Genomic DNA, 24,612 nt, shown 5'->3' on the forward strand with positions numbered 1-24,612 from the left:
TAGTTGAAGAATAATCAGAAGAGGATATGCTATAAAAGGCAAAGTAGGGAAGACTTTTCAAGAAAGGAGTGATCCTAACTAATCTTTTTGTGGTAAATATTTTACAATATATACATATATCAAATCATCTTGCTGTACATCTTAAACCTATGCAGTGTTATACATCAATTATATCAATAAAACTGGAAAAAAAGGGAGTGGTCAGTGATGTCATATGCTTGAGACTAAAAACTAAAACTATTTTTTCTAATTTGACAAGTAGTTTAACCAAGTTAAGATGGCATAAGGTAAAATAGCGTTTGAAATAGTAAAGGTTAAACAGAAATTAATAGATTAAAATAACAAAACTAATCAATCTGATAAGTACTTTAAAATAATTGCCAAAACCGTTCAAGAAAAAGCAGGAAAAAACAAAATGAGAAATGGAAACACTATAAATACGGAGGGAATTTATAAGGCTAGTGTAACCCTCATACTGCAACCTAACGAAGATTATCACAAAAGAAGAAAATTAAACCAATCATACTTACGAATAAAGTGTAAAGTTTAAATTAAATATTAGCAATTGAAATTTGTTTAGCAAACTTTTTTAAGAGTCTGCTGTACATGCCTGTACTGTAATCAGTGTTGGTGATATAATATCTGCCTTTGTGAATTCTTATTTTGTGTGGAAAGGTGGACATGAAAGCAATCACTTTCATCATAATACTTTTGGAGTGTAAATACAGCATGCCGTGGATACTTATAATACACCAAAGATAAGCACAAGGTTCTTTCTGAAGGAAGTGGTAAGTGAGCTGAGTGATGAATAACAAGAAGGAGTTGGCCAGTGGATACATGAAAGGACACACACATCCCTACTGCTGAAGGCCCAGAGACCAAAGAGCATGGCATGTTAAAGAATTAACATGAAAAAAAAAAAAAAAAAAAAGAATTACCATGAGTTTAAGTATCAATAGGATAGAGGAGAAGCCTGGAGAAACAAAAACCTAATTCTGAAGAGACCTACTTGTTCTTGCTTACTGGTTGAATTTTTATTCTATAGGTAGCAGGGACCATTGAAGGTTTTTAAGCAAGGGAATAAAAGCTGTGTATCTTAGTAAGCTCACAGTGTTGACATTTTGAAGAACAGGTTAGAGGTACATGAGACTAGAGACACACAAGAGATCTAACAGTATCCTGAGCCATAAGGATTCAAACCAACGCTACTGCAATGAGGATGGAGAAAAGAGATTTGAAGATTGAAACAACAGGGAATCCCCTGGGGGTCCAGTGGTTAGGACTCCTCGCTCTCACTGCTGAGGGCCCGGAGTTCGATCCCTGGTCGGGGAACTAAAAATCCCACAAGCTGCACAACGCGGCCAAAAAAAAAAAAATTGAAACAGCATAATTTAGTGGTCCACTTGGATGTGAAGGTTAAGGAAGAGTGAGAAATTAAGAATGTCCAGGTGTCCAGCTTTGGTATATGGTATTAAAGAAAAATTATTTATGACACTTGTTAGTGGTGATAAGGCAGACTTTATTCAAGGGGGGGGGCTATTACAGTGAGGTTTTGTAGTAGGCTAGGCTCATTCCAAATACAGCAAAGAAAAGTGGGAATTTATAGCCAGGGAGCAGAGTGGGGATCAGTGGATAGAAAATTACTGAGAGGAAATATCAGGGTAAGGGGGGATTCTGGCTAAACCAACCTAACAGGTTTCTTGCTGAAGGCAGGCGAAGGTGATCAGCCATCACCTGGGGCATGGTAGAGGATGAGGAACCAGATCAGTTATTCGGGATGGGAGATTCTGGTTAAAGTGACTTAGCAGGATTCTTGCTTAAAATTGGATAATACAGAGACAAACATGAACGCCCAAAAGTCAGCAGCCTAATTGAGAAGAGAGTTCAGAAGATCCTGAGTAGTTTGGTCAAAGAGAGATTCTTTGTCAATGGTGATGTCCTAAAACCTTGATAAAGAATACAAAGAAGGTTGTAGAACAGAGAATTTCAGGCTGGGATATGCTGTTTCAGGTCTCTGGGATATCAAAGTAGAGAATGTCCAGTAAGCAGTTGGGGTTTGGAAATAATATAGATACAGACAGATATTTTTAGCATACATGTAATTACAGTCAGGAGATTCCCCAGGTGTGAGAATGAGAGAGAGCTCTCCTAAGTGAGCGAATGAGAATACAGCCAAGGTGAGAATACTAGGAGAACATCCACATCCAAAGTACAAGCAGAGAAAGAGAAATCTATAAGAAAGAATTAGAAGGACCTCCCAAGACTTAAAGAGGAAACCAGGAGTTTCCATGGTCTTAGAAACCAAGGAAGAAGGTTTCAGTAGGGAGTGATCAGTAACTACAAATGTTACTCAGATTAAGTGTGAAAGGTGCGTGTTGGCTTTAGCCGTAAAGGTGTTCCTCATGACATTTGCAAGAGCAACTTCATGAACCAGAAGAGCCAGAAAGCATATTACTGGTGGAGTTTGAATGGTAAAAGAGGAAGATACTATAATCCGAAAAGGTAGTTCTTCAGGGACTACTACAAATCTATTGCAAATGTTTGAATCTAAGGAAGGGAGATGGAACAGTAGCTGGAAAGTGGTGTGTGGGAAAGATTTTTGGTTTTTTGTGTGTAATTTGTTTGTTTGTTTATGGGAGGGGTTTGTTTGGTTTTAATGACGAGGGAGAGAGTTCAGGGAAAGAGGGTAAAGTTTAAAAAATTAGGAACGAAAGGAATTGATGGATTTGAGTCTGGTTATGAAGAAGTAAAAAGGCATGAGATCCAGAGAAGAGCTGGAGGGGTTACTTCTCTTCATGAAGAAAATGTGTGCCCTGCATCCTGAAACTGACTGGAAGGAAGAAGGAAAGGTCTCATGCTGGTTGGTTGGTTGACTGGAGGCAGTCTAGTGGCTTCTGTCATCTCAATTATAGAAGAAAAAAAATCATCTAATTAATGGTATCTTCTTTGCTTATAAGCAACTTGAGAGCTAAGAAAGAAGGGAGGGGGGGAAAGAGGGAAGGAAATTTGGAAAGAGAGGAAGGGAAGAAGGAAGGGAGGGAGGGAGGAAGCCAAATCTTAGTAGGTCTTAGGGATTGCAGAATTATTGGTGATTGTTATTTTCTTTAATGCTTCCCCTGTTTACCACAGTGGAAATGTGTACTTTTGTAGTCGGGGAAGAAAATGTTTAATTAATTGATGTAACTTTAGTAAAGCTGACATGGAAAGTAGAGCTGCTCAGATAAAAGTAAACAACACATTTGATCAACCAGGAGGGCCTAGTGGAAGTTCTGATTATTTGGGTGTTGATTGGTCTTAATGCAGATGAGTTTAATGAAACAGTTTGTTCACTTCAGAAGTAGCATATCTTTAGACTGGAAGCAAAGTTTATAGCTTCAGTAGCTCTGGTCTTTAAAATGTGAAAGACAAGTGGTATTAGAAAAAGACCTTGGAATTAGTTTTGAGTTCTGGGCGTATGCTAGTTGTGTGATCCTGAGTAAACAGCATTCTTTCCAGCCCACTCTTCTCTTCTTGTAAATAAGAAAGGAATGTCCCTTACAAGGGACTTTGGATGACTGAACGAGACTTACTATATGCAAGAAAAGAAAAAGGGAAAAAAAAGTACTATGTGCAGGTTTCTTTAATAAGTTTGGTCATTTTACCATCCTATCTTTTGCCAAATAACAATAGTTTCACTAAATTTTTCCCAAAAGGTATATATTTTTTTAATTTATGTATGTGTAGAATCATCCTTTTAAAGAAAGATGTCAACTATTTCCTGTTTCCTGTTGGAAATATTATCATCTTGATCTAGCTGAAAAACATTCTCTATTAATTACCAATATCAACTGGTATCAGCACTTGTCAACAGGAAATGAACTTCAGAAACGCTTTTTTCTTTTTTTTTTAGAAACACTTTTTTTTTTCCCAGTTTTGGTTTCATCAGATCTTAAAACTCAAGCTTGAACAAGATTAAATGTAGTTACTTTATTACTCTTTGGAAGAATGCATTGACTATAACCAATTAGCAAATATTATCAAACAAAATCAATATAAATAGTTCTCTTTAACATCCCAGAAAGTGAACACACAAATGAAATCTAGATAACTAACTCAAGTAGATAAAATCTAAATAAAGTGAGACTTCAAAACTAGAGAGCAAAACAATTTGTATTTATTAAGTTAATATAAGAATATTAATTATATTTAATACTTGTATAATATATATGAGATCTTAAAAAGTACTCCCACAGCTACTAGTGGAAAAACAGATATTGGTATCTTTATTTTAGTGAGAATTAGGCCAGATTTTTAATTCCTAACTAATGCCCTACTATACCACTCTGCATTTAAATATTATGTATTAAAAAACATGTCTTCTTGAAATTAACTTCTCTTTGGGAAATAATAAATTTATAGGACAAATAAAAGGTAAGAGCCCACGAGAACTAGAAGAAATAACATGGATTAGTTAGTTGATTGATAACATAAAAGTTTTATAACTTGTTAAAATTTTTTTGATGTGTAGTTATGATTTCTCAACCAAAGTTTTATATTCCTCAAGTTAAATACAATGATCACAGAAAGCAGGAGAAGTGTGCGAACTCTGAAAGAAGAAGTTCAAAAGCTGGATGATCTTCACCAACAAAAAGTTAAGGTAAGAACTTTGCCCGTTTGTTTAGGTTATCCAAAGCCATGTCATGGTTAATGGACTAGGCATCTATTCTGACATCAAACTGAAATTTTTAAGCTATATCCTATAACTTGTCTTTAGTTTAATCTTCTCACCCAAAGTTTATTTTAAGGAGTTATTTTATTTTGTTTTTCTAGAGGACTTTTTTCTGGAATTCAGCTATTTTACCATAGAACATGTTTAGTATTCCATTAATATTTTATACTTGCATTTGTGATTCAGTATATTTCCTGTAGTACAGACTTGAAATTACTGCTAAATGAATTCTGTATAGGCCTATTGAAAAGGTCACATTTATGTTTATAGTATAAAATTTCCAAAAGACCGTTTTAAAAGTCTCTTACATGTAAAGCAGTAAGCATCCTGCAAATACAAATGATGGTGCAACCTGATTTTTTTAAATGCTTTACATACATTTTTTTAAATCCTCCTGGAGTGCGTAGAATGTGAATACTGAAAAAACTTAACCATGACTTTATCCTGATAGGAAGCTGAGGAAGAGGACAAAAAATGTGCCAATGAGCTGGAGTCCTTGGAGAAACACAAGCACCTGCTGGAGAGTGCAGTTAACGAGGGCCTCAGTGAAGCTATGAATGAGTTAGATGCTATTCAGCGGGAGTAAGTTCATCTTCCCAAGATTTGTAATGTTTATTTTCAGTTTAGTTACTTAACATTTATATAAAACTAGGCCTAAGTTTATTTGCTTTAATTTATATTATAGAGCTATCTGGGGCAGAGGGAGTGATGAGTAGAACTTAAGCAGAACAGCTTGAGACACTTGAGATACTTTCCCTAGATAAATACATTCTGCTACCATTATAGCTATTGCCCCCCATTATCTTTTCAGTCAGAAGGGGACTGAATAGTTAACCCATAGGCTCTATGTTAATTTATATTAAAATACACTTTTTTTCTTTTAAGTGTTAAGGGGCCCTCAAAAAAACTACAAAATAAACTTTCTTTGAGGTTGGAAGTATCCAACCTTAAGAAATCACACCTTAATCCTTAAGAAAATCACACCTCTTTGTTTCCTTATTTGTAGCCTAGGGACAGAAAACTTAGTTGAAGGTATCTTTGGCATATAGTCTTTGTTTTTAATTTAGATTTGAATGCCTAAGACTCCTATTTCCTCATTCATATATATTTAATGTCTTGTCCCTGATTAAGTTTACAATCCTTTTAGAGACTCAGGTAAACAGTTTGCTCCCAAGCTTTGTATATTAAAGCATGAGGTTTTGGTGCTGTTTTGTGCTGTTGCTTGCATGGGATCTTTGAAAATGTTTTTATTTCTGTTTTAATGATTGTGAACTGGACCTTTGTGAATGATACACTGGGCAAGCAGCACCTATACCAATCACAGCCTGGTTTTATTGAATATAAAAAGAAGTGAGGTAGCTAGAACTGATAATATTAGGTTTTGTCCTAGACAATTCAAACAAGAATTTTGATCCTACAGATGCCAACTAGTTGTGCAGACCACAACTGAAGAAAGACGAAAAGTGGGAAATAACTTGCAGCGTCTTTTAGAGATGGTTGCTACACACGTAGGGTCTGTAGAGGTAAGTGTGTGAAGGTCTTTCCTACATTCTAAGAAAGCTTTTTAAAACTTTTATGTATTTCTGTTTTGTTTCTACAGAAATTAAATGATAAATTTTATTTCTGTGGAAAATATGATCTAGTAAAAATTTATCAAAAGAATTTTGTGTAGCAGTGTGCATTTCATAAAGTGATCTGATTTACATAGGTTTACTGTATAACCCAGCAGTTCCACTCCTAGGTATCAGCCCACCAAAAGGAATGAAAATATATGTCCATACAAAGACTTGTAGACAAATGTTCATAGCAACATTATTCATAATAGCCAAAAAGTGTAAGCAACCCAAATATTTATTAACTGGTGAATGATATACCCATATATTGGAATATGGTTCAGCAATAAGAGGAAAGAAGCACTTACGCATGCTACAACATGAACGAATGTCAAAAACATTATGCTCAGTAAAAGATGTGAAAGCCTACATATTTATGACTAACTAATATAAAATGTTCCAAAAAGGCAAATCCACAGAGTTGGAAAGTAGATTTGTGGTTGCCAGGAGCTGGGGTGGGAATAAGGGCAGATGGGCACAAAGATTGTGGTGAGGGTTGTGCAACTCTGTCACTTAATTATTAAGTTACTCTTCTTGTTGCTTAAGGTACAAGCCCTTAATAAAAAATAATCTGTTTTATTTGCATAAACAACGTACAATGATATTTATTACATCAACAGTATATAATGATGTTGTGCCAGGCCGTATTCTACATACTGAAAACATATTAGTACGTTTAAGATTTAATTATGATTAAGATGAAAGAGCATGTGTTAATAACAAATATTTTTCCTGTTACAAAGCAAGATTCAACTGAATAAATTTGAAGGTCAAATTGGCTTTATTCAGTGATTCATGTGTTGGGCAGCATCCCTTCTAGCAAATAGAAAGGAGCTCCAAGGAGTACAGAAAGGAAAAGGTTTTCAAAGGCAGAGGGGGAGTGGGACAAAGAAGACATAAATTTAAAAAGGATTATTTCAGGCAAGGTGGCAAGGTCACCTCCCTTTGTGGGACAAAGATTCTATTAGACAGATTACCTCACTGGTCCTGACCAGGAAATTCCAGAAGGACCAGTTAGATTACAGTCCTGGGGTAGGTTGAAACTGCAGTTAGGTTAGGTATCGAGTCCTAGTTTGGTGACATGGACTTAGCACGAGTGACTCCATTTTGGGCCTGTGGTTCCTTTTTAACAGTTCCCCCCTTTTGATCACACTCTCAGCTTGTCTGAGAGAGTCATGATCAAAATTTAAGGCGTTAGCACCACTCTCAACTATTGCTTGCAGTTTTTGTTGATGCTTTGTGTGGTATTCATAGGTCATGATGTTCTTGCTTAATCCATGTAATATTCACAGATCCCAGCTCCAAGATCACAATTGTTGATTTGGTCATTCTCTTTGCTTCTTTACTGATTTTCCAGTCTTAGGGAAATCATTTGCTTGTTGGTTAGCAGCTGCAAACATGCATTTAAAGCTTTTAAGAGAATGCAACACACTGGGGAGACCATTATGATTATAATAAGCAAGATAATCCCCAGTGTTTGAAGTGCACTTTGAAGCCATGGTCCCCAAAACCCAAACCAATCGAAGCCAAATAAGTCAAAGACCCCACTGAAGGAGTCGCCTTTTTAAGCCAAGTGGCTCGCTCAGTGATCTTATGTTAACTGAGTTTCAACTTCCGCAGCAGTGGTAATCCAGGTGTAGCAGGTGGCGCTGGCCACAGCACAAACAGTTCCTGGCTCAGCTAAAGCATAATCAAGGACTATCCTGTTATCAAGAACAATTTCAGCCATAGAGTCTAAGGATTTTTGTTGGGCAGTTGTTGCTTTAGCGGCAAATTCCATAATGCTTTCAAGAGTTAACGAGAGGTTCCTGATCATAGCCTCAATTGCAGTAACTCCTACCCAGGGAAGGTAGGGTTCTCTCAAAGGAATCAAATCCAGAGTCATGAATCCCTCCTGGTAATTCCCATTTGAATCTGTGCTCAGTACTGGAAATGTGACAGCCATTGAGACCAGTAAAATTTTAAGGATCTGTAGAACACACAGGCAGCTTTATTCTGGTTACCCTCGCCTTGTGTCACTTTGTATAGAGCCTGGATGCCAAATTCCCCAAGTTTGGGGTTATTAACCAGAAATGAAGAAACAGACCAGGGATCTCTTGCATCATGAACCTATCAGAGTGTTTTGTTTTTTTAATGACCGATCCAGCAATATGAAATGTTACCCCCCTGAGCATTGACCTGGGAGATACAGATAATGGCATTATCTTTTCAGGCCAATGCCAGAATAAAGGAAAGAAAGAGAAGAAAGGGTTTCATGTTTAATTAAAGCATGAATCTTGATCCAGCATCTTGGGAGGAAGCATTCTACTTGAGTGTCAGCTGCTTCTCTTCCTATCAGTTTGATTTGGAGGTCTCCAGCGTTTATATAGGACCAGATGTCAGGTGGAGCCTTCTTCAGCTGGAGATGTATATCTGAGATTCACGTCCCTGAAATTTGGCTGCCATCTGGGTAGTGAGGAGGATCTGTTATAATTCTCGTCCAAGGAAATTCAAGGCAGTCTTTATTATTACTGACTCTAAATTAGAAGTGTAGGAGAAATTTGGAAATGTTAGTTTGGAGGGTTGTAGCCAGATATTTGAGGAGCTAGAAGAATTTAGGATCCAGTCCAATTTACAGATATGTGACAAAACCTCAAAGACAATTAACAGGACTGGAATCTAATATCCACAAAGGTGCAGGCATAACTTTTCTCTCTGCAATTGTCCCTGTTTATTTTTTCCATGGGTAATCACAGTAAAACTAATTTGTCTGCATTAAATTTGGCTTGGTTATTTACAGAAGCACAGCAAGAATAGTGATTGACCATGTAAGTTCTTTTTAAGAGTGCTTTGCTGGAACCTTGTAAGCAAGGTACCAGGTCAAGTTTTCAAGGGGCTTTATTGGCTCCATAAAGTCAAACTTAATTCCTTAAAACTGTCTCGTCCCATCTGAGTTTATGTACATCTCTGTCAAATATGACAATCCAGTTAAAGCCTTGGTAATATAGCCAGTGTTTCCAGTCGTATCCTGTTACAAGAACAGATTCATATTGAACTTATGCAATAACTTAATTATATTGCCATGAAAAGAATATTTAAGAGTTTCTGAATTCTGGAGTGTTCAGGTAGGAGAAAAAGTAAATGTTTCATCTTAGTTTACAAAGATATACTTTACCAATTGCTGTTAAGTCATAAATGGCTTAAGAGAAAAGGTTTCTTTAAATCTGGAAAAACAAAAAAATTAAGAAACCAGCAATGTTTTACAACAAAAAGTCATAAAAATTTTAATCATCCTCCTCAGTTCATTCAGTCCCGTGTCATTAATTCTTGTTCTGCTTAAATCTTGTATTTCCATTAATTCTGGAAATTCTTACACAGTTCATTTTTATGATCTTCAAAGTTATCAGAAACCTGTACTTTTCAAAAGTCCTTTCCGTGAATCTTCTTGAAGATGAAGCACTTTTGTAGGAACACTTTTACAAAAGCATCTGAGGAAAACAATAACTGTCTGAAATGACAGAAGACTTTTTTTAAATGCCCATTGTTAAAGATTTAATAAGAGTTTATTATAATGGAATTGACAAGGAAATTTCCTTATCAAAAGGTTTTAAAATACTTGGTCAGACAGGTCACTGTGAAACAATACTTAAGTTATTTATCTATCCATAGTGACAGAGTCTTAGAAGGCAAATGCAGAAAGTTAAGTAGTTGCCAAAACAAACAAACAAAACAATAGCTGTTTTAATAAGGAAGACTGTTTTAATAGGAAGACTATTTTTAATAAGGAATAAGCTGTTTTAATAAGGAAGACTCAGTTTTCTTAAGTAATCAAAGAACTGATTTAAAAAACATGAAACACAGGAAATTATTTTGACAAGACACAAAATCTTTCTTTTCTTGGCAGATTGCTTAAAAGATCAAGAAAAACCTTTGAATCACTTACTAGAAGCAGACCAATAGTCCAAGAAATTTTTGTTCTTTTAACAGATGAAAGAAATTTAAGGGTTTTTGTTTTAATTTTACTTTTGGCTGCGTTGGGTCTTCGCTGGCTGCGCATGGGCTTTCTCTGGTTGCGGTGAGCGGGGGCTACTCTTCATGTGGTGCGTGGGCTTCTCATCACGGTGGCTTCTCTTGTTGCAGAGCACAGGCTCTAGGCACATGGGCTTAAGTAGTTGTGGCACATGGGCTCAGTAGTTGTGGCACATGGACTTAGTTGCTCCACGGCATGTGGGATCTTCCTGGACCAGGGCTTGAACCCATGTCCCCTGCATTGTCAGGCGGACTCTTAACCACTGCACCACCAAGGAAGCCCCAGAAATTTAAGTTTTAATTTTACATAAGTACACTACTGATTTTAAAGCTTATTTTTAAAATCCTAATAATAAATTCATTCTGTCTTTCCCAGTTTGATCATGCATAAATTCCTTTCACGAGATTCCTTTTCTATAAACCTTCTACAGCTATCTTTTTATTTCTGGTAGCTTTAATAACATATGTATTAGAATTTTTAACCCTTAAAAACCTTAATTGCTGGTGGAAACTAAGAAGTAAGCAATTGTGACTCACATTGGTATTCTGTGGCTTGGCAAATTTATAAATGCTTTTTATAATTTCTAAAAATGCATATTTTCTCATAGTAAATTTCTCTATGTGTGGCACTGGACATGTTTACCAATAGACCCAAATATCTTTAGTTTTTCTGTAAAAGTGTTACCTCAAAATTGGGCTTGCCTCTTGGTGGGTATCAAGCCAAAAGACACAACCAAGCCCAAGACTGGGGGAAGGAAGGATTTATGATTACTTGCAACACGTAAGGAGAACACCAGGGATCTTTCCCAAAGCAGTGTCTCCCCAAACAGCAAAGTTGGGGAAGTTTTAAGCTAAGGGTACATACATATTCATGAAGGGGCTTGGACGGTCCACAGAGTCCAGACTTTACTTGCTTCAAGCCACAAGTGTCAGAAAAGGTCAACATCATCGTCCCTTAGGTTCCAGTTGATCTGGAGGTTGAGCACTTCAGGCTAATGTTCCACATTGAAACAGAACTGGAAGTCTTTACAACAGATAAAATACCTTTGCTATTGTCATTTCTCTTGTCTGATAACAATTTGTTTCTGCATTCTTCTGTTCCCTTAAGATCATTAATTATTGAGACCTGTTCAAGGGCAAGCACTGAGGCCAGGCTTAGATCACAAAATGACTTTGGCCAAAAATCGTTTCTCTTACGTCAAGAAAGCCATGCCTGATTTTCTTTGTATATTCTGGTGTGTGTGTGTGTGTGTGTGTGTGTAAATGTCTTTTTTATATTCTGTGTGTGTAAATGTCTATTTTATATTCTAAATATTACTAAGACCAGTGTCAAAGAGTGTACTGATTATGTTTTCTTCTAGGAGTTTTATGGTTTCCAGTCATCCATTTAGGTCTTTAATCCCATTTTGAGTTTATTTTTGTATTGAATATATGGTGTTAAAATGTTCTAATATCATTCTTTTACATGTAGCTGCCCAGTTTTCCCAGCACCACTTAATGAAGAGACCATCTTTTCTCCAGTCTATATTCTTACTTCCTTTGTCATAGATTAATTGCCCATAAGTACATGGGTTTATTTCTGGACTGTCTTATCTGTTCCATTGATCTATGTGTCTGTTCTTGTGCTAGTACCGTACTGTTTTGATTACTGTATCTTTGTAGTGTAATCTGATGTCAGGGAACATGATACTTACAGCTCTGTTCTTTCTCAAGATTTTTTTTGGCTATTTGAGGTCTTTTGTGTTTCTGTACAAATTTTTAAATTATTTGTTCTAGGTCTATGAAAAATGCAATTGATAGTCTGATAGGGATTGCATTGAATCTGTAGATTGCCTTGGGTAATATGGTCATTTTAACAATATTCTTCTAATCCAAGAAAATGGTATATCTTTCCAACTATTTGTGTCATTTTCAGTTTCTTTCGTCAGTGTCTAATAGTTTTCTGAGTATAGGTCTTTTACCTCCTTAGGTAGGTTTATTCCCAGCTATTTTATTCTTTTTAATGCAATGGTAAATGGGATTGTTTCCCAAATTTCTCTTTGTGATAGTTCATTATTAGTGTATAGAAATGCAATAGATTTCTGTATATTAATTTTGTAATTAAGCAGCATCCCCAAAAATGGTGCAAAAGATATTTTATATTCCTCTCTCTACTGGGTACTACAAACAGAGGTCCAGGAGATCTGACTATAGTAAGAATTCTTACCCTTAGGAAGCTTCTGCCGATTTTCCCAGGATCTCATCTGCAGACTCCGAGTGGGGTTTTAAAGTATTTTCATTTCCCTTGGCTGTTCAAGGAAATAATATAGCAGTTTACCAGAAAATCCCTGACTTCTGTCAGCTCTGGGAGGGGCCCATATGGAGGCCCTCTCTTGAAGGCAGACATGGTTGCATCTGTAGGGCCATTCACTTGGCGACTTTTGTATATGGTTTTGTAAGTCTCTTCAGAGTAGAAAGAGAGAGGATTACTAAATGAATACTCAAGTAAAGGAGGATAAAGGGCAGCAGCAGGAGTTATGTCAGTCTTCTAGTCTTTTGTTTTAAGTGCCTCTTATGTCTTTTTCATTAGCCTTTTGTAACAAACCTTTCAATGAACTATTTTGCAATTTTGAAGCTTTTTAGAGGCTTTTGTGTACTTTTTAAGTGCACTTCTTAAATTATCTATCTAATTGGAACTTTCCTCATGATGGCCACTGTACTTTCCCCGAGGGCTGGTGGCAGTTTGGTAGGACCCTGGCCACAAATGCAGTTCAGCACACACTTCTGTCAGGCAGGCCATATTTTGGGGCTCGCAATCTGATGGTTACCAAGCCAAGTCCTCAAGACACAAAATTCCAGGTTGTCTTTAGTAAAATTTTGGCCACCTTTGTAGATATTTATAGCTTCTGAGACCATAAGCAGGTATGTCTGAAGGTAGTGTACTTTTTTGACTTTAAGGATCTTATTTTTATTTCTATTTATTTGGTTTTTTATTTGTTAGTTTAAGGGTTTTTTTGTTTTTGTTTTTGTTTTTGTTTTGCGGTACATGGACCTCTCACTGTTGTGGCCTCTCCCATTACGGAGCACAGGCTCCGGACGCGCAGGCTCAGTGGCCATGGCTCATGGGCCTAGCCACTTTGCGGCATGTGGGATCCTCCCAGACCGGGGCAGAACCCATATCCCCTGCATCGGCAGGTGGACTCTCAACCACTGCGCCACCAGGGAAGCCCTGTTAGTTTAAGTTTTGAGGGGCATTTTGTTTGGGTTTTTAATTTGTTTTTGTAGGGGGGTTTTTTTGGGGGGGGGGAAGTTCTTCCAAGATCACCATTATAAGTAATAGCCTTTGCTTAAAACAAAATTTTATTCATCTGAGGCCTCACACTGGACCCAGTCCACCTAAATCAGACCCAGTCTGATTCCAGACCCAGTTGGTTCTTAAGTCGGACCGTGTCCTACTCCAGCTGGTAACACCAGTTTCCAGTGTGTCACCTGGGGGGTGGGAAAAGGATTGAGCCAGCAAACCTCAACAAATGGGATTGCAGACAGGGGCTCCACATAAATGGGAACTTGGAACTGCCACTAACAGTTCTCATGTGAATAGATTCTTGGGGCAGAATCAAGGGCTGGAGTTTCCAGTCAAATAGGAAACGTGTGGAAAGCCAATTATATCTGGAGCCTTGACACAAATAAAGCAGAGTTCAGAACTGAGAGGAACTTACCCACGGCCCTCAGAAACAGTGAGAAAGACAGTGAACCAAAGGCTTCATGGGTACCACACCTGCATTTCTCATTGTTCCTGAGACCCTATCAGAAGTTCACTTTGGATCCCGTGGCTGCAACCAAAACTGTTAGAAAAATTCAACTGAGTAAATCTGAAGATCAAATTGGCTTTGTTCAGTGATTCATGTTTCGGGCAGCATCCTATCTAGCAAACAGAAAGGAGCTCCAAGGAGCTACAGAAAAGAAAAGGTTTTTAAAGGCAGGGTAGGGGGTGGCGGGGGGACAAAGAAATCATAAATTTAAAAAGGATTATTTCAGGCAAGATGGCAAGGTCACCTCCCTTTATGGGATACAAGGTTGTTATGAGGCAGATTACCTCACTGATGCTGACCAGGAAATTCCAAGAGGACCAGTAAAGATTACGTTCCTGGGGAAGGTTGAAACTGCAATTAGGTTAGGTATTAAGTCCCTTTTAGTGACATAGGCTTAGCTCAAGTGACTCCATTTATAGCCTGTTGTTTGTTTGTTTTTTTATAAGTTTTTTTTAAATATATTTATGGACTTTTTATTTATTGATTTTATTTTTGGCTGTGTTGGGTCTTCGTTGCTGTGCGGGCTTTCTCTAGTTGCAGCGAGCGGGGGCTACTCTTCATTGCGGTGCGCGGGCTTCTCATTGCAGTAGCTTCTCTTGTTGCGGAGCACAGGCTCAGTATTCATGGCACACAGACTTAGTTGCTCTGCAGCACGTGGGATCTTCCCGGACCAGGGAATGAACCTGTGTCCCCTGCACTGGCAGGCGGATTCTTAACCAATGCACCACCAGGGAAGTACCGGTTGTTTCTTTTTAACATTCCTTTCTGTTAATTTCATATAAACACAGAAAATAGTATATCAGAAACATGAAGTCTACCTTAGCTCCACCTTTCACATAGCTTGAAAGTTTAACAATAAAACTATTCCTCCAACCTGCTGTACAGAGCCCAAAAACTAAAATAAATTGCTAAATCTAAAATTCCTTGGTAATTTATTAGGAGATAATGTATTCCCAGTTGTGAATTGTTCAAGGGGAAAAAAAGCTCATAATATCACATTAATAGGCTTTCATTTATTTGAAAACAGAACATTTGATCTTATATCCCCTCATCTCTCCTGAATGACATGAACTGCTGCTTGCTTGCCAGTACTTTTCTCTGCTTAGTGGTAAGAACTAAGAAAAGCATCCTGGAATAAATACTAGGTCAGAAAACCTAGGTTCTACCCACTTCTTCCTAGTTCAACCACTTAGTGGCTCTATAACCTTTCATGGATCCTTTTTTTTTTTTTTTTTTTTTTTTTTGCGGTACGCGGGCCTCTCACTGTTGTGGCCTCTCCCGTTGCGGAGCACAGGCTCTGGACGCGCGGGCTCAGCGGCCATGGATCACGGGACCAGCCGCTCTGCGGCATGTGGGATCCTCCCGGACTGGGGCACGAACCCGTGTCCCCTGCATCGGCAGGCGGACTCTCAACCACTGCGGCACCAGGGAAGCCCCATGGATCCTTTTTTAACAAGTATTGTTCATCTGAACCACAGACCAGAAAATGATTTGAGTGATTACATTTCTGGAGGTCAGAAGTCTAAAATGGTCCCTCCGGGTTGTACTCCTTCTAAAGGGTCTAGGGAGGAATCCAGTTCCTTGCCTTTTCCACCTTCCAGAGGTCACCTGCAGTCCTTGGGTTGCAGCCTCTTCCTCCGTCTTCAAAGCCAGCAACACAGCATCGTCTGTCCTTTCTGAGCTCTCTTTTGTCCTTATGTCTTCTCTCTCTGACTCCCACACTGCCGATTCCCTCTTACAAAGACCGTTGTACATTGGACCCACCAGGATAATGCAGAATAATCTCCTTTTCTCAAAATCCTTTACTCAGCCACATCTTCAAAGTTCCATTTACCATGTAAGATAGCATATTCACAGGTTCTGGTGATCAGGACATGGACACCTTTGAGGAGTCAGCCTTCCACACCTGGGAACAAACAAAAATTCATTAACAGTAAAATGGATAAGTAAATGTTGGTATATTCATTCAACAGAATGTTATATAGCAGTATATGAATAAACTATAGCTATATGCGTTAACATGAATGAATCTCAAAATTCTGTGTGGAAAAAAACCCAAGTCATAACACATTACATTTAATATCGTTCAGTAAACATGAAGGTTAAAACCAGGTACCACTAAACTAGTATATCGTTTATATATTTAATCTGTGTGTGTAGTAAAAGTATAAAGAAAAGTACCTTTCAGGAAAATGGTTGTGTCTGGGAGAAAAGAGGGTGTAAGATTAGGAAAGGGCACAAAAGGAGCCTGCTAGGTGGATGCAGGAGTATTCTTTTTATTCCTCTTCTTACAAATGTTATGCTCTTATTTGTAGATTTCACAATTAAACACTTTAAAAGAAATTAATGTTTTTACACTAACAATTGTTAATTGTTTCCACTAGAAACATCTTGAGGAGCAGATTGCTAAAGCTGATAGAGAGTATGAAGAATACACGTCTGAAGATCTCTTGGACAATATTAGAGAGATTGGAGACAAGTATAAGAAGAAAGCTGCTCTACTTAAGGCTTCTGATGAATGAAGATAAAATGTTGATTAAGCGAGAACTTTATTAACAGTGGAAATTTTGAAATGTCCTTTGTAGGTTTGAAAAATCTCTAGCATATCCTATATCCCTCCTTACAATGAAGTCTCATGACCACATCTTCCCAAGCCTGTGAAATATTTTTATATCTTTTATAAATCTAGTTCATTAACTTAAGGTATGTATAACCTGAAATTATGATAACTGGTTGGACTGTTATCTTTAGATATGAAAGACCAATTATATTATGTACCTGTAGTTAATAAACTTATATCAATAAAGTGTGTTTTTCCCATGATCTCTCTGCCTAATTTGAGATGGTTAGAAAAATAGGTATTTTGAATTAAACCAGGAGTCAGCAAACTAACTGTGGGCCAAATCTAATCACACCCATTCACTTACATACCATCTATGACTGCTTTCCCATTACAAGAGCAGAGTTAAGTGTGTGTGACAGAGATCATGTGGCCTGAAAAGCCAAAAATGTGTACTATCTGGCCACTTACAGAAAGTTTGCCAATCCCTGGGATAAACCATACAAAGGTTGGCACTGACTGACTAAAAAACTTTCCTAATCACTTTGGACACAGAGACCCACTCCTTATCCAGAGCTAAGAAGCTAAAGTTCTTTCTGGCTTCATGCCATCTTTACTCTGAAGTAAGTAGAAGGAATATGGAATGCGAGAATCAGAAGGAATAATCTTGTTTAACCCCCTCATTTTAGAGATGAAAATATATTCCTAGAGAAGTTCTGATTTACTCATGTCATGCGTCTTAGTGGTAGAGGCCACCCTGAGCTTCTTGAACCTGCGCTCAATCCTGAGTACAGCCACAGGAGCCCTGAAACATGAATGTTCTGGATGGTGAGGGAGTCATATTAGAAAGTGGGATTTTTAGACAGGTCTAAGTTGTTAGGAAGCTCCTCCTCAAATTGAACTAAAATCTGCCTCCAGTTGAATTTTCTATTCTTTTAACTTTATTCCAACTCTAATATAAGTCAGAATGAAGAACATGGTAAAATGAAACGTAAGCAATATACAGAACGGGATTCCAGCAACATTTTATGAAGAGAGGGCATTCAGCCTGACAGCGTGGAAACAAAGACAGGTCGTTGCTGAGAGATAATTAATAGGTATGGCAAGATGAATGGTTACCAATGTATTCAACCATCTTGACTCCAACATCCAATAGAACTTGCTTCAATGTTGGAAATATTCTGCCTGCTCTATCCTGTATGATACCTGCTATATGAATCTATTGTGTACTCAAGTGATATATATGTATGACAAAATAAAGACTCAGAGCTTTGCCACTCAGAACATGGTATGGAAATAGCATCAGCATCACCTTGGAGCTTGTTAAAAATGCAGACCCTTGGCCCCACCCCAAACCTACTGAATCAGAATCTGCACCTTTTACAGTGTATTGACATAGACTGTACATATTTAAACTTTTCATTAAGTTCCAACATACATATACACTCCCATAAAATCAAAATCACAGTCAAGCTAATGAATATATCTTTTGTTTGTTTGTTTTTGTGGTACGCGGGCCTCTCACTGCCGCGGCCTCTCCCATTGCAGAGCACAGGCTCCGGACGTGCAGGCCCAGGGGCCACGGCCCACGGGCCCAGCCGCTCCGTGGCACGCAGGACCCTCCCGGACCGAGGCACGAACCCACGTCCCCTGCATCAGCAGGCAGACTCTCAACCACTGCGCCACCAGGGAAGCCCTGAATATATCTTAAACCTCTAAAAGTTTCCTCGTTGCCCTTTGCAATACTTTCTCTTGCCCCTACCTGACACCTGCCTGACACCCATCCCCAGGCAAGCACTGATCTCCCTTCTACTACTATAGATTAGTTTGCATTTTCTAGAATTTTCTATAAATAGAATCATATAGTATGTACATTTGTATGGCTTCTTTCAGAAAATTGTGAGGTCCACGTTGCACTGTATATCAGTAGTTCATACCTTTTCATTGCTGAGTAGTGTTCCATTGTATGTATATATCGAGTTTGTTTATCCATGTACCTGTTGATGGACATTTGGGTTGTTTACAGTTTGGGGCTATTATAAATAAGGTCATTATGAACGTTCATGTACAGATGTTTGCATGGACATATCCTTTCATTTCTCTTGGGTAAACACCTAGGAGTGGAATGGCTAGTTCACATATGGTAGATGCATATTTAACTTTCATGAAACTTAGAAAATGTTTCCTAAAGTGGTTGTATCATATGTTCCTGTCTGCAGCGTGTGAGTTGCTCACGTCCTTAACCACACTTGTATGGTTTTAGTTTAGCCATCCTAAGGGTGTATGGTTCTATCTACTGTGATATTAATTTGCATTTCCCTAATGGCCAAAGGTGTTAAGCATCATTTCATGTGCTTTTTTTTTCAACCATATATGTTTTATATATTTATTTTTCTCCCAGTCTGTGACTTGCCTTCTCATTTTCTTAATAGTGTCTTTTGAAGAACAGAAGTTTTAAATTTTGATGAGACCCCATTTATCACTTTTTTAAAAAATACTTTCTGCATTTTGTGTAGTATTTAAGGAATCTTTGCCAGCATCACTGATTTACACCTATGTTTTATTCTAGAAGTCTTATAGTTTTGACTACTAAATCAAAATCAGAAGTCAAATGTGCATTTTAGAAAGGCCTCCAAGGGGGGCCACAGCATTTTTGTAGATGGTTACCTGGCCCTCTTCTGAATACTTCGGTGATAGGACTGCTTCCAAATGGCTCGTTACTTCGAAGCATTTGATGGCTAAGCATCACTGCTTGCCTGAAAGTTCTGTCTCATATTGGACCAAAATCTGCCTTCATGTAACTTCCTCCAGTTACAACGTTTTGTCGTAGAACAGTAGGGTTGTCATAGTTTCCAGTTCCACTTAGGGACATCAATTGCCGATTATTGTTTATCTTATGTTTGATCCTGTGTTGAATTAAGTCAGTCTTTCCCGAATTGCTTTGATCTCTGTTATTTTACCTTGTTTTCAATGTTACTCTTTTAAGCCTTTCCTCTATAGAAATATTTTTTCTTTTTTTAATTTTGAAATAATTTGACTTTTAAAAAGTTGTAAGACTAATACAAATAACCCCCTTCACACAAATCCCCTAGCTAATATTTTATTACACTTATTTATCATTCTCTCCCCCACCCTCCCTATTTATTTATTTAGCTAGCTAGCTAGCTCTGTATCTTGACTCACTTGTAAGTTGCAGACATGATACCCCTTTACCTCTAAATACTTCAGTGTATATTTCCTAAAAACAATGACAATTTTGTATAACTGTAGGACAATTTCAAAATCAGGAAATTAATATTGGTATGTTATTACCTAATCTACAGAACTTACTCAAATTTTGCCAGTTGTCCCAATAATGTCCTTTATTAGGATTTTTTTTCTCCTGGCCCAGGATCCAATTCAGAATCACACATTGCATTTAGTTGTCAAATCTATTTAATCTCTTTTACACTGAAAGAGTTCCCCATCCTTTAAGATACAACATATTTATGGGAATTCCTTGGTGGTCCAGTGGTTCGGACTCAGTGCTTCCACTGCGGTGGCTGGAGTTTGATCCCTGGTGGGGGAACTAAGATCCTGCAAGCCATGGAGCCCAGCCAAAAAAAAAAAGATACAACATACCTATTAAATCAGAGAGCTCTGTGTAGAGCCGTGTCCCCAGTAGGAAGGCTCCATGGGACCAGGAATCAAGAGGTGGAAGCCAACGTTGTTCCACCTGCCATTCCTCCCAGTCACCCATTAAGGACTGTGTGTGTCCCATGCCCCGAGCTGCAAGGTTGAAGCTCCTGCTCCTATAAAAGACACATTCTCCTTGTAGAAGTTGTGGTGGTGCCAGATCTTCCCCACGTCGTCCTGGTTGGTGATGATGCCCTGCTCTACGAGGTACTTCAGGATCTGGACACTGTGCCTGCTTTGGGTCCTGTCCTCCAGGTAGCTGTCCTTCTGGCCCACACCCACCATGAAACCCTGGTGTTGAGGCACCCGAGGATGGATGGGAACACAGCTAGGGGGCATTATCTCCAGCAAAGCCAGCATTGCACATGCCAAAGACATGGTGGCTGACAAGCACAGCGATTTCCTCCTGCCTTGGATCCTCCGAGGTTGGGAGCGAAGGAGGGAGAGCCTGAGCGCAGGAGGCCTCGGAGCTGAGCTGGCTGAAGCAAGACCACCCCGGGTTCTTTTTTTTTTTTTAATTTGGTTATTTATTTGACTGTGCGGGGTCTTAGTTGCAGCATGCGGGATCTTTTGTTGCAGCATGTGGGATGTAGTTCCCTGACCAGGGATGGAACCCAGGCCCCCTGCACTGAGAGCATGGAGTCTTAACCACTGGACTAGCAGGGAAGTCCCCTAGGTTCTTAGATGCTGTGTTTTCATCATCTACAGTTTCAGTTAGTGGTTTTTTTTCGTTCAAAGAATTGTTTAAAATGGGTTGAAATTTCCACATAAAAGGAGCTTTGTTGCCCTAACTTGTATTAATTTCTATTTATATTGCATGGAGACCAGAGAATGCTATCTTTACTATTTATTGTTTGCACTTTGCTAAGGTTTTTCTTTGTGGCCTAGCAGTTTTTGTGAACATTCACGGGCAATTGAAAGGAAAGCATATTCTCTTTTTTAGGATGTATTATTTGATATATCATTTATCAGATCTACCTTATCAATTATATATAATTACCAATTATATTACTAAGGTTCCCATAATTTACTTATTTTTATTTACTTGATCTCTCACAGATTGAGAAAAAGAAAGGTTAAGTGATTTTGCCAAGTTCTCAATGGTAAATTGAAAACTTCTTTAGTCAACGGCAAAACAGAATTCAGGCAGTGCGATTTCAGAACCTCAGCTCTGAACTATTATGCCACCTGACTTCTGTGGGCATTCATTATATTTTTCTCTGTGTGTTATCGCTTGGGGGTTAAACAGTTTAATAGGAGGAAGAGAGGTCTCCCAGGGGAACAACATGAAACCAATAAAAAAGGCACAGAAGTTTGTGAAGCAACTTAGAAAAGTATTGGGGAAGTCAGCTTATTCTCGGGGAAGCTGAGTAATTGTGCAAACTGTAGCATAACACTTAGAGGATGTAAATGTAAATGTTACACGTAAATGTTAGGGGCAGGGTGCATGCGGTCAAACTGGGGATGGTAAGTGGCTAATATCAAGCAACTGAGCAAGTGGGGGACACGCTTCACCAACAGTCTGTAAGAGGGTTATGAGAGTGGGATATTTTATCCCTTGCAGACCTTCCAACCTCCGACTGGGAGGATGATTATCAGTTCTGGGGCAGAAGAGTCCACCCACCAGACAAGTGCTGGGTTAAGATACAAGGAGGGAAGGTCCTGAGTTGTTTGCCCATGAAAGGGAGGTGACAGCGCCACTGTGGTGGAGGACGGGGTGATGAATTGCTCTCCACTGGCAGGTCTTTCAACTAAGAAAGGAGAAAGGTATCTGTGCTCAAGAAGCTAGTCAGAGTAATATTCCATTGTATATATGTGCCACATCTTCTTTATCCATATATACACTACCAAACGTAAGGTAGATAGCTAGTGGGAAGCAGCCACATAGCACAGGGAGAGCAGCTCGGTGCTTTGTGACCGCCTGGAGGGGTGGGATAGGGAGGGTGGGAGGGAGGAAGTTGCAAGAGGGAAGAGATATGGGAACATATGTATATGTATAACTGATTCACTTTGTTATAAAGCAGAAACTAACACACACACACAAAATTTAAAAAAATAAAAGGTAGTCTGTTCACCGGTAGAAATGGGTCTGTCTTAGGGAAGCCTTTGGGAATTATGTCTAAAAGAGGATGCAAACAGAGCAAAGTCATTAAAGGGAAAAATTACTCCCTGCTTATCTTTCAGCCTCAGAAATAGTGTCTATTCTCTACAAATTGGAGAATAAGGTGGTTAATCCAGTGGTCTTGAGAGAAGGCCCTTAGGTCCTTTGCTCATGAGAGTAGAGAATGCAAAACTCCACCAGCATGCTGGGAGAGAAGTGGAATGTTGTCAAACTGATTCCCTAGGTACCTGCCAGCTTTGCAGTAGGGGAGATGAGGTTAGGTCTGTTTGAGAGACTTGGATTTCAAAGCACCAGGCGGGTCAAGGTTCAAGTTATTTGGACCCTGGAAAAGGAATCCCAGATGTGTTCTTATACCTACACCCTCGTGCCTCACCTCTTGGAAGAGGAATTTAGAGAGGTGAAACAGCTGATTATTTGAAATTGTCCATTCTCAGCCAAGCAAGGAAAGCTGTGGAAATGAATCAGGCCAGAAATGAAGTTGGCCGTGGAGAAGGGGGCGAGGCTGAAGTGGCTCTGACACTCTGAGCAGGAAGGTAGTAAGGGAGCTTCTAGGGGGAGGGAGAGTTGGGGAACTCCAATTCTGTGAGACAGCACTCAGAGCTGAAGAAGCCACCAGAGCCAGCAAAAGCCAGTTAAAGCCACCAACCAAAGAAAAGACCACCAGGCCACACCTATAGAAAAAAGTTGGGTTTATTGAAGTCGCTGCAGTGAGGAAGAACTAATCATGGGATGTCTCAGTAAGACAGAGTGGGGTTCGGGCTCATGCCGGTTGATTCTAAGAAAGGATGGCTCGTTAGTCATTTTTGCAACTGCAGCACAGCCTTAGTTATGTTTGGTTAGAGACACTGTCTTGTTGGCCTGACTGAGTCCTGTTGAAAACATTGTCTATCACCGTCTGACTGCTAGCAGAGTGGCTTTGCTCTTTCCCAGGTTCTAATTAGAGCTAGAGGTCCTGGTTGGGGAAAGTAATTTGGCTGACTAGAAAGCCATGGAAAAGCCACAGTAGGGTTGTGGTTCTAGAAGAGCACTCAAGGAAAAATTCAGCTGAGCAGAGGAAAAGGGGAGATTCAGCTTACGTGGAAATAAGAGGTCACTCATCAGTTGTTGGAATATCTAAGGTGAACCTCACCTCGGATACCCAGAAGCTGTTTCCTGCACTTGCACGGGTGTTCTACTCTGTGAGAAGACTTAGGCAGATGGGGAAAAAACAGCAAAATTATACTGAGCATGTACTGTACTTCCCCTTCCTGTTGTGGTTGGCTTTGAGTTAGAACACCTTGAGAAATTTGACTTTGAGTAGCAAGCAGTTTCTGTCTCAGGCTAGCAAAACTGGAGACAATACAGTATTTGGTATAAATTTCCCTTTGTTCTGAAAAGGCAACAGGGTTGAACAGATTTAGTTTTGCAACGTAAGGCAAAAACGTTCTCGAAAATGGAAAAGGTTGAGATGCTATGAATCTGAAAGTCTAAAACGTTCATGGGACCCTGTGTGTATATGTGCACATGCATGTGTGTGTGTGTGTATATACGTGTGATTCTGCTTGAGTTCTTTCTTCTTTGTTGAGAAGGCTTTTTTTTTTTTTTTTTACACTTAGAGCACAGGAACAGGAGGAAGGACACACCCAACAGCTGTAGAAGCAGGAAACATCTACGCTAAAACTGAAGAACGAAAACTGAGAGTATTTTTTGTGTATTTTGCTCCAACTAAACTTCTTTGAAAAAGTCCAGGCTTCATCTATGTATGATTGGGAATGGAGATGCGATGTGCAATGAATCCAGTGTGATTTATGCAGTTTTATTTCTACAAACTTACTGTTTGCTTTGGAGAATATTTCTTCTCTAGATTACATTCCAGAAGTATTAGGAGCTAAGTCCCATGGGACAGCAGTGAGGCAATTATAGGAGTGATGTTCACTTCAAGCTGTTCACATACAAGCTAAGAGTTTGTATGCTGCAACTAAAGGTCCGGCATGCCGCAACTAAGACCCCACTTCAAGCAGTTCCTCCTCTATGAAGAGGAACTGGCCTGGGCTTGGCAAAGGTCAACTTGAACTATTGATGAGAGTGTTTAGAACTAAAGAAAAAAAAAAAAAGACTTGAGGAATGTGAAAAGTACAAGCCATCCTTCTTTTTCA

General features: G+C 38.9%; 1 protein-coding gene across 1 annotated transcript in view; it reads left to right on the plus strand.

Moving 5' to 3' along the window:
* Positions 1 to 16,939, plus strand: part of NDC80 (NDC80 kinetochore complex component) — a 52,979-nt gene extending 36,040 nt beyond the window's left edge. The window contains exons 14-17 of the mRNA XM_065890173.1: positions 4,544 to 4,636; positions 5,160 to 5,290; positions 6,129 to 6,231; positions 16,505 to 16,939. Of these exons, the coding sequence (XP_065746245.1) occupies positions 4,544 to 4,636; positions 5,160 to 5,290; positions 6,129 to 6,231; positions 16,505 to 16,642 (465 nt within the window). The 3' untranslated portion in view covers positions 16,643 to 16,939. The remainder of the gene's footprint in view (positions 1 to 4,543; positions 4,637 to 5,159; positions 5,291 to 6,128; positions 6,232 to 16,504) is intronic.
* The last annotated feature ends 7,673 nt before the right edge of the window (positions 16,940 to 24,612 follow it).

The sequence above is a fragment of the Phocoena phocoena genome, chromosome 13 (genome assembly GCF_963924675.1).
Source record: "Phocoena phocoena chromosome 13, mPhoPho1.1, whole genome shotgun sequence".
Taxonomy (NCBI): domain Eukaryota; kingdom Metazoa; phylum Chordata; class Mammalia; order Artiodactyla; family Phocoenidae; genus Phocoena; species Phocoena phocoena.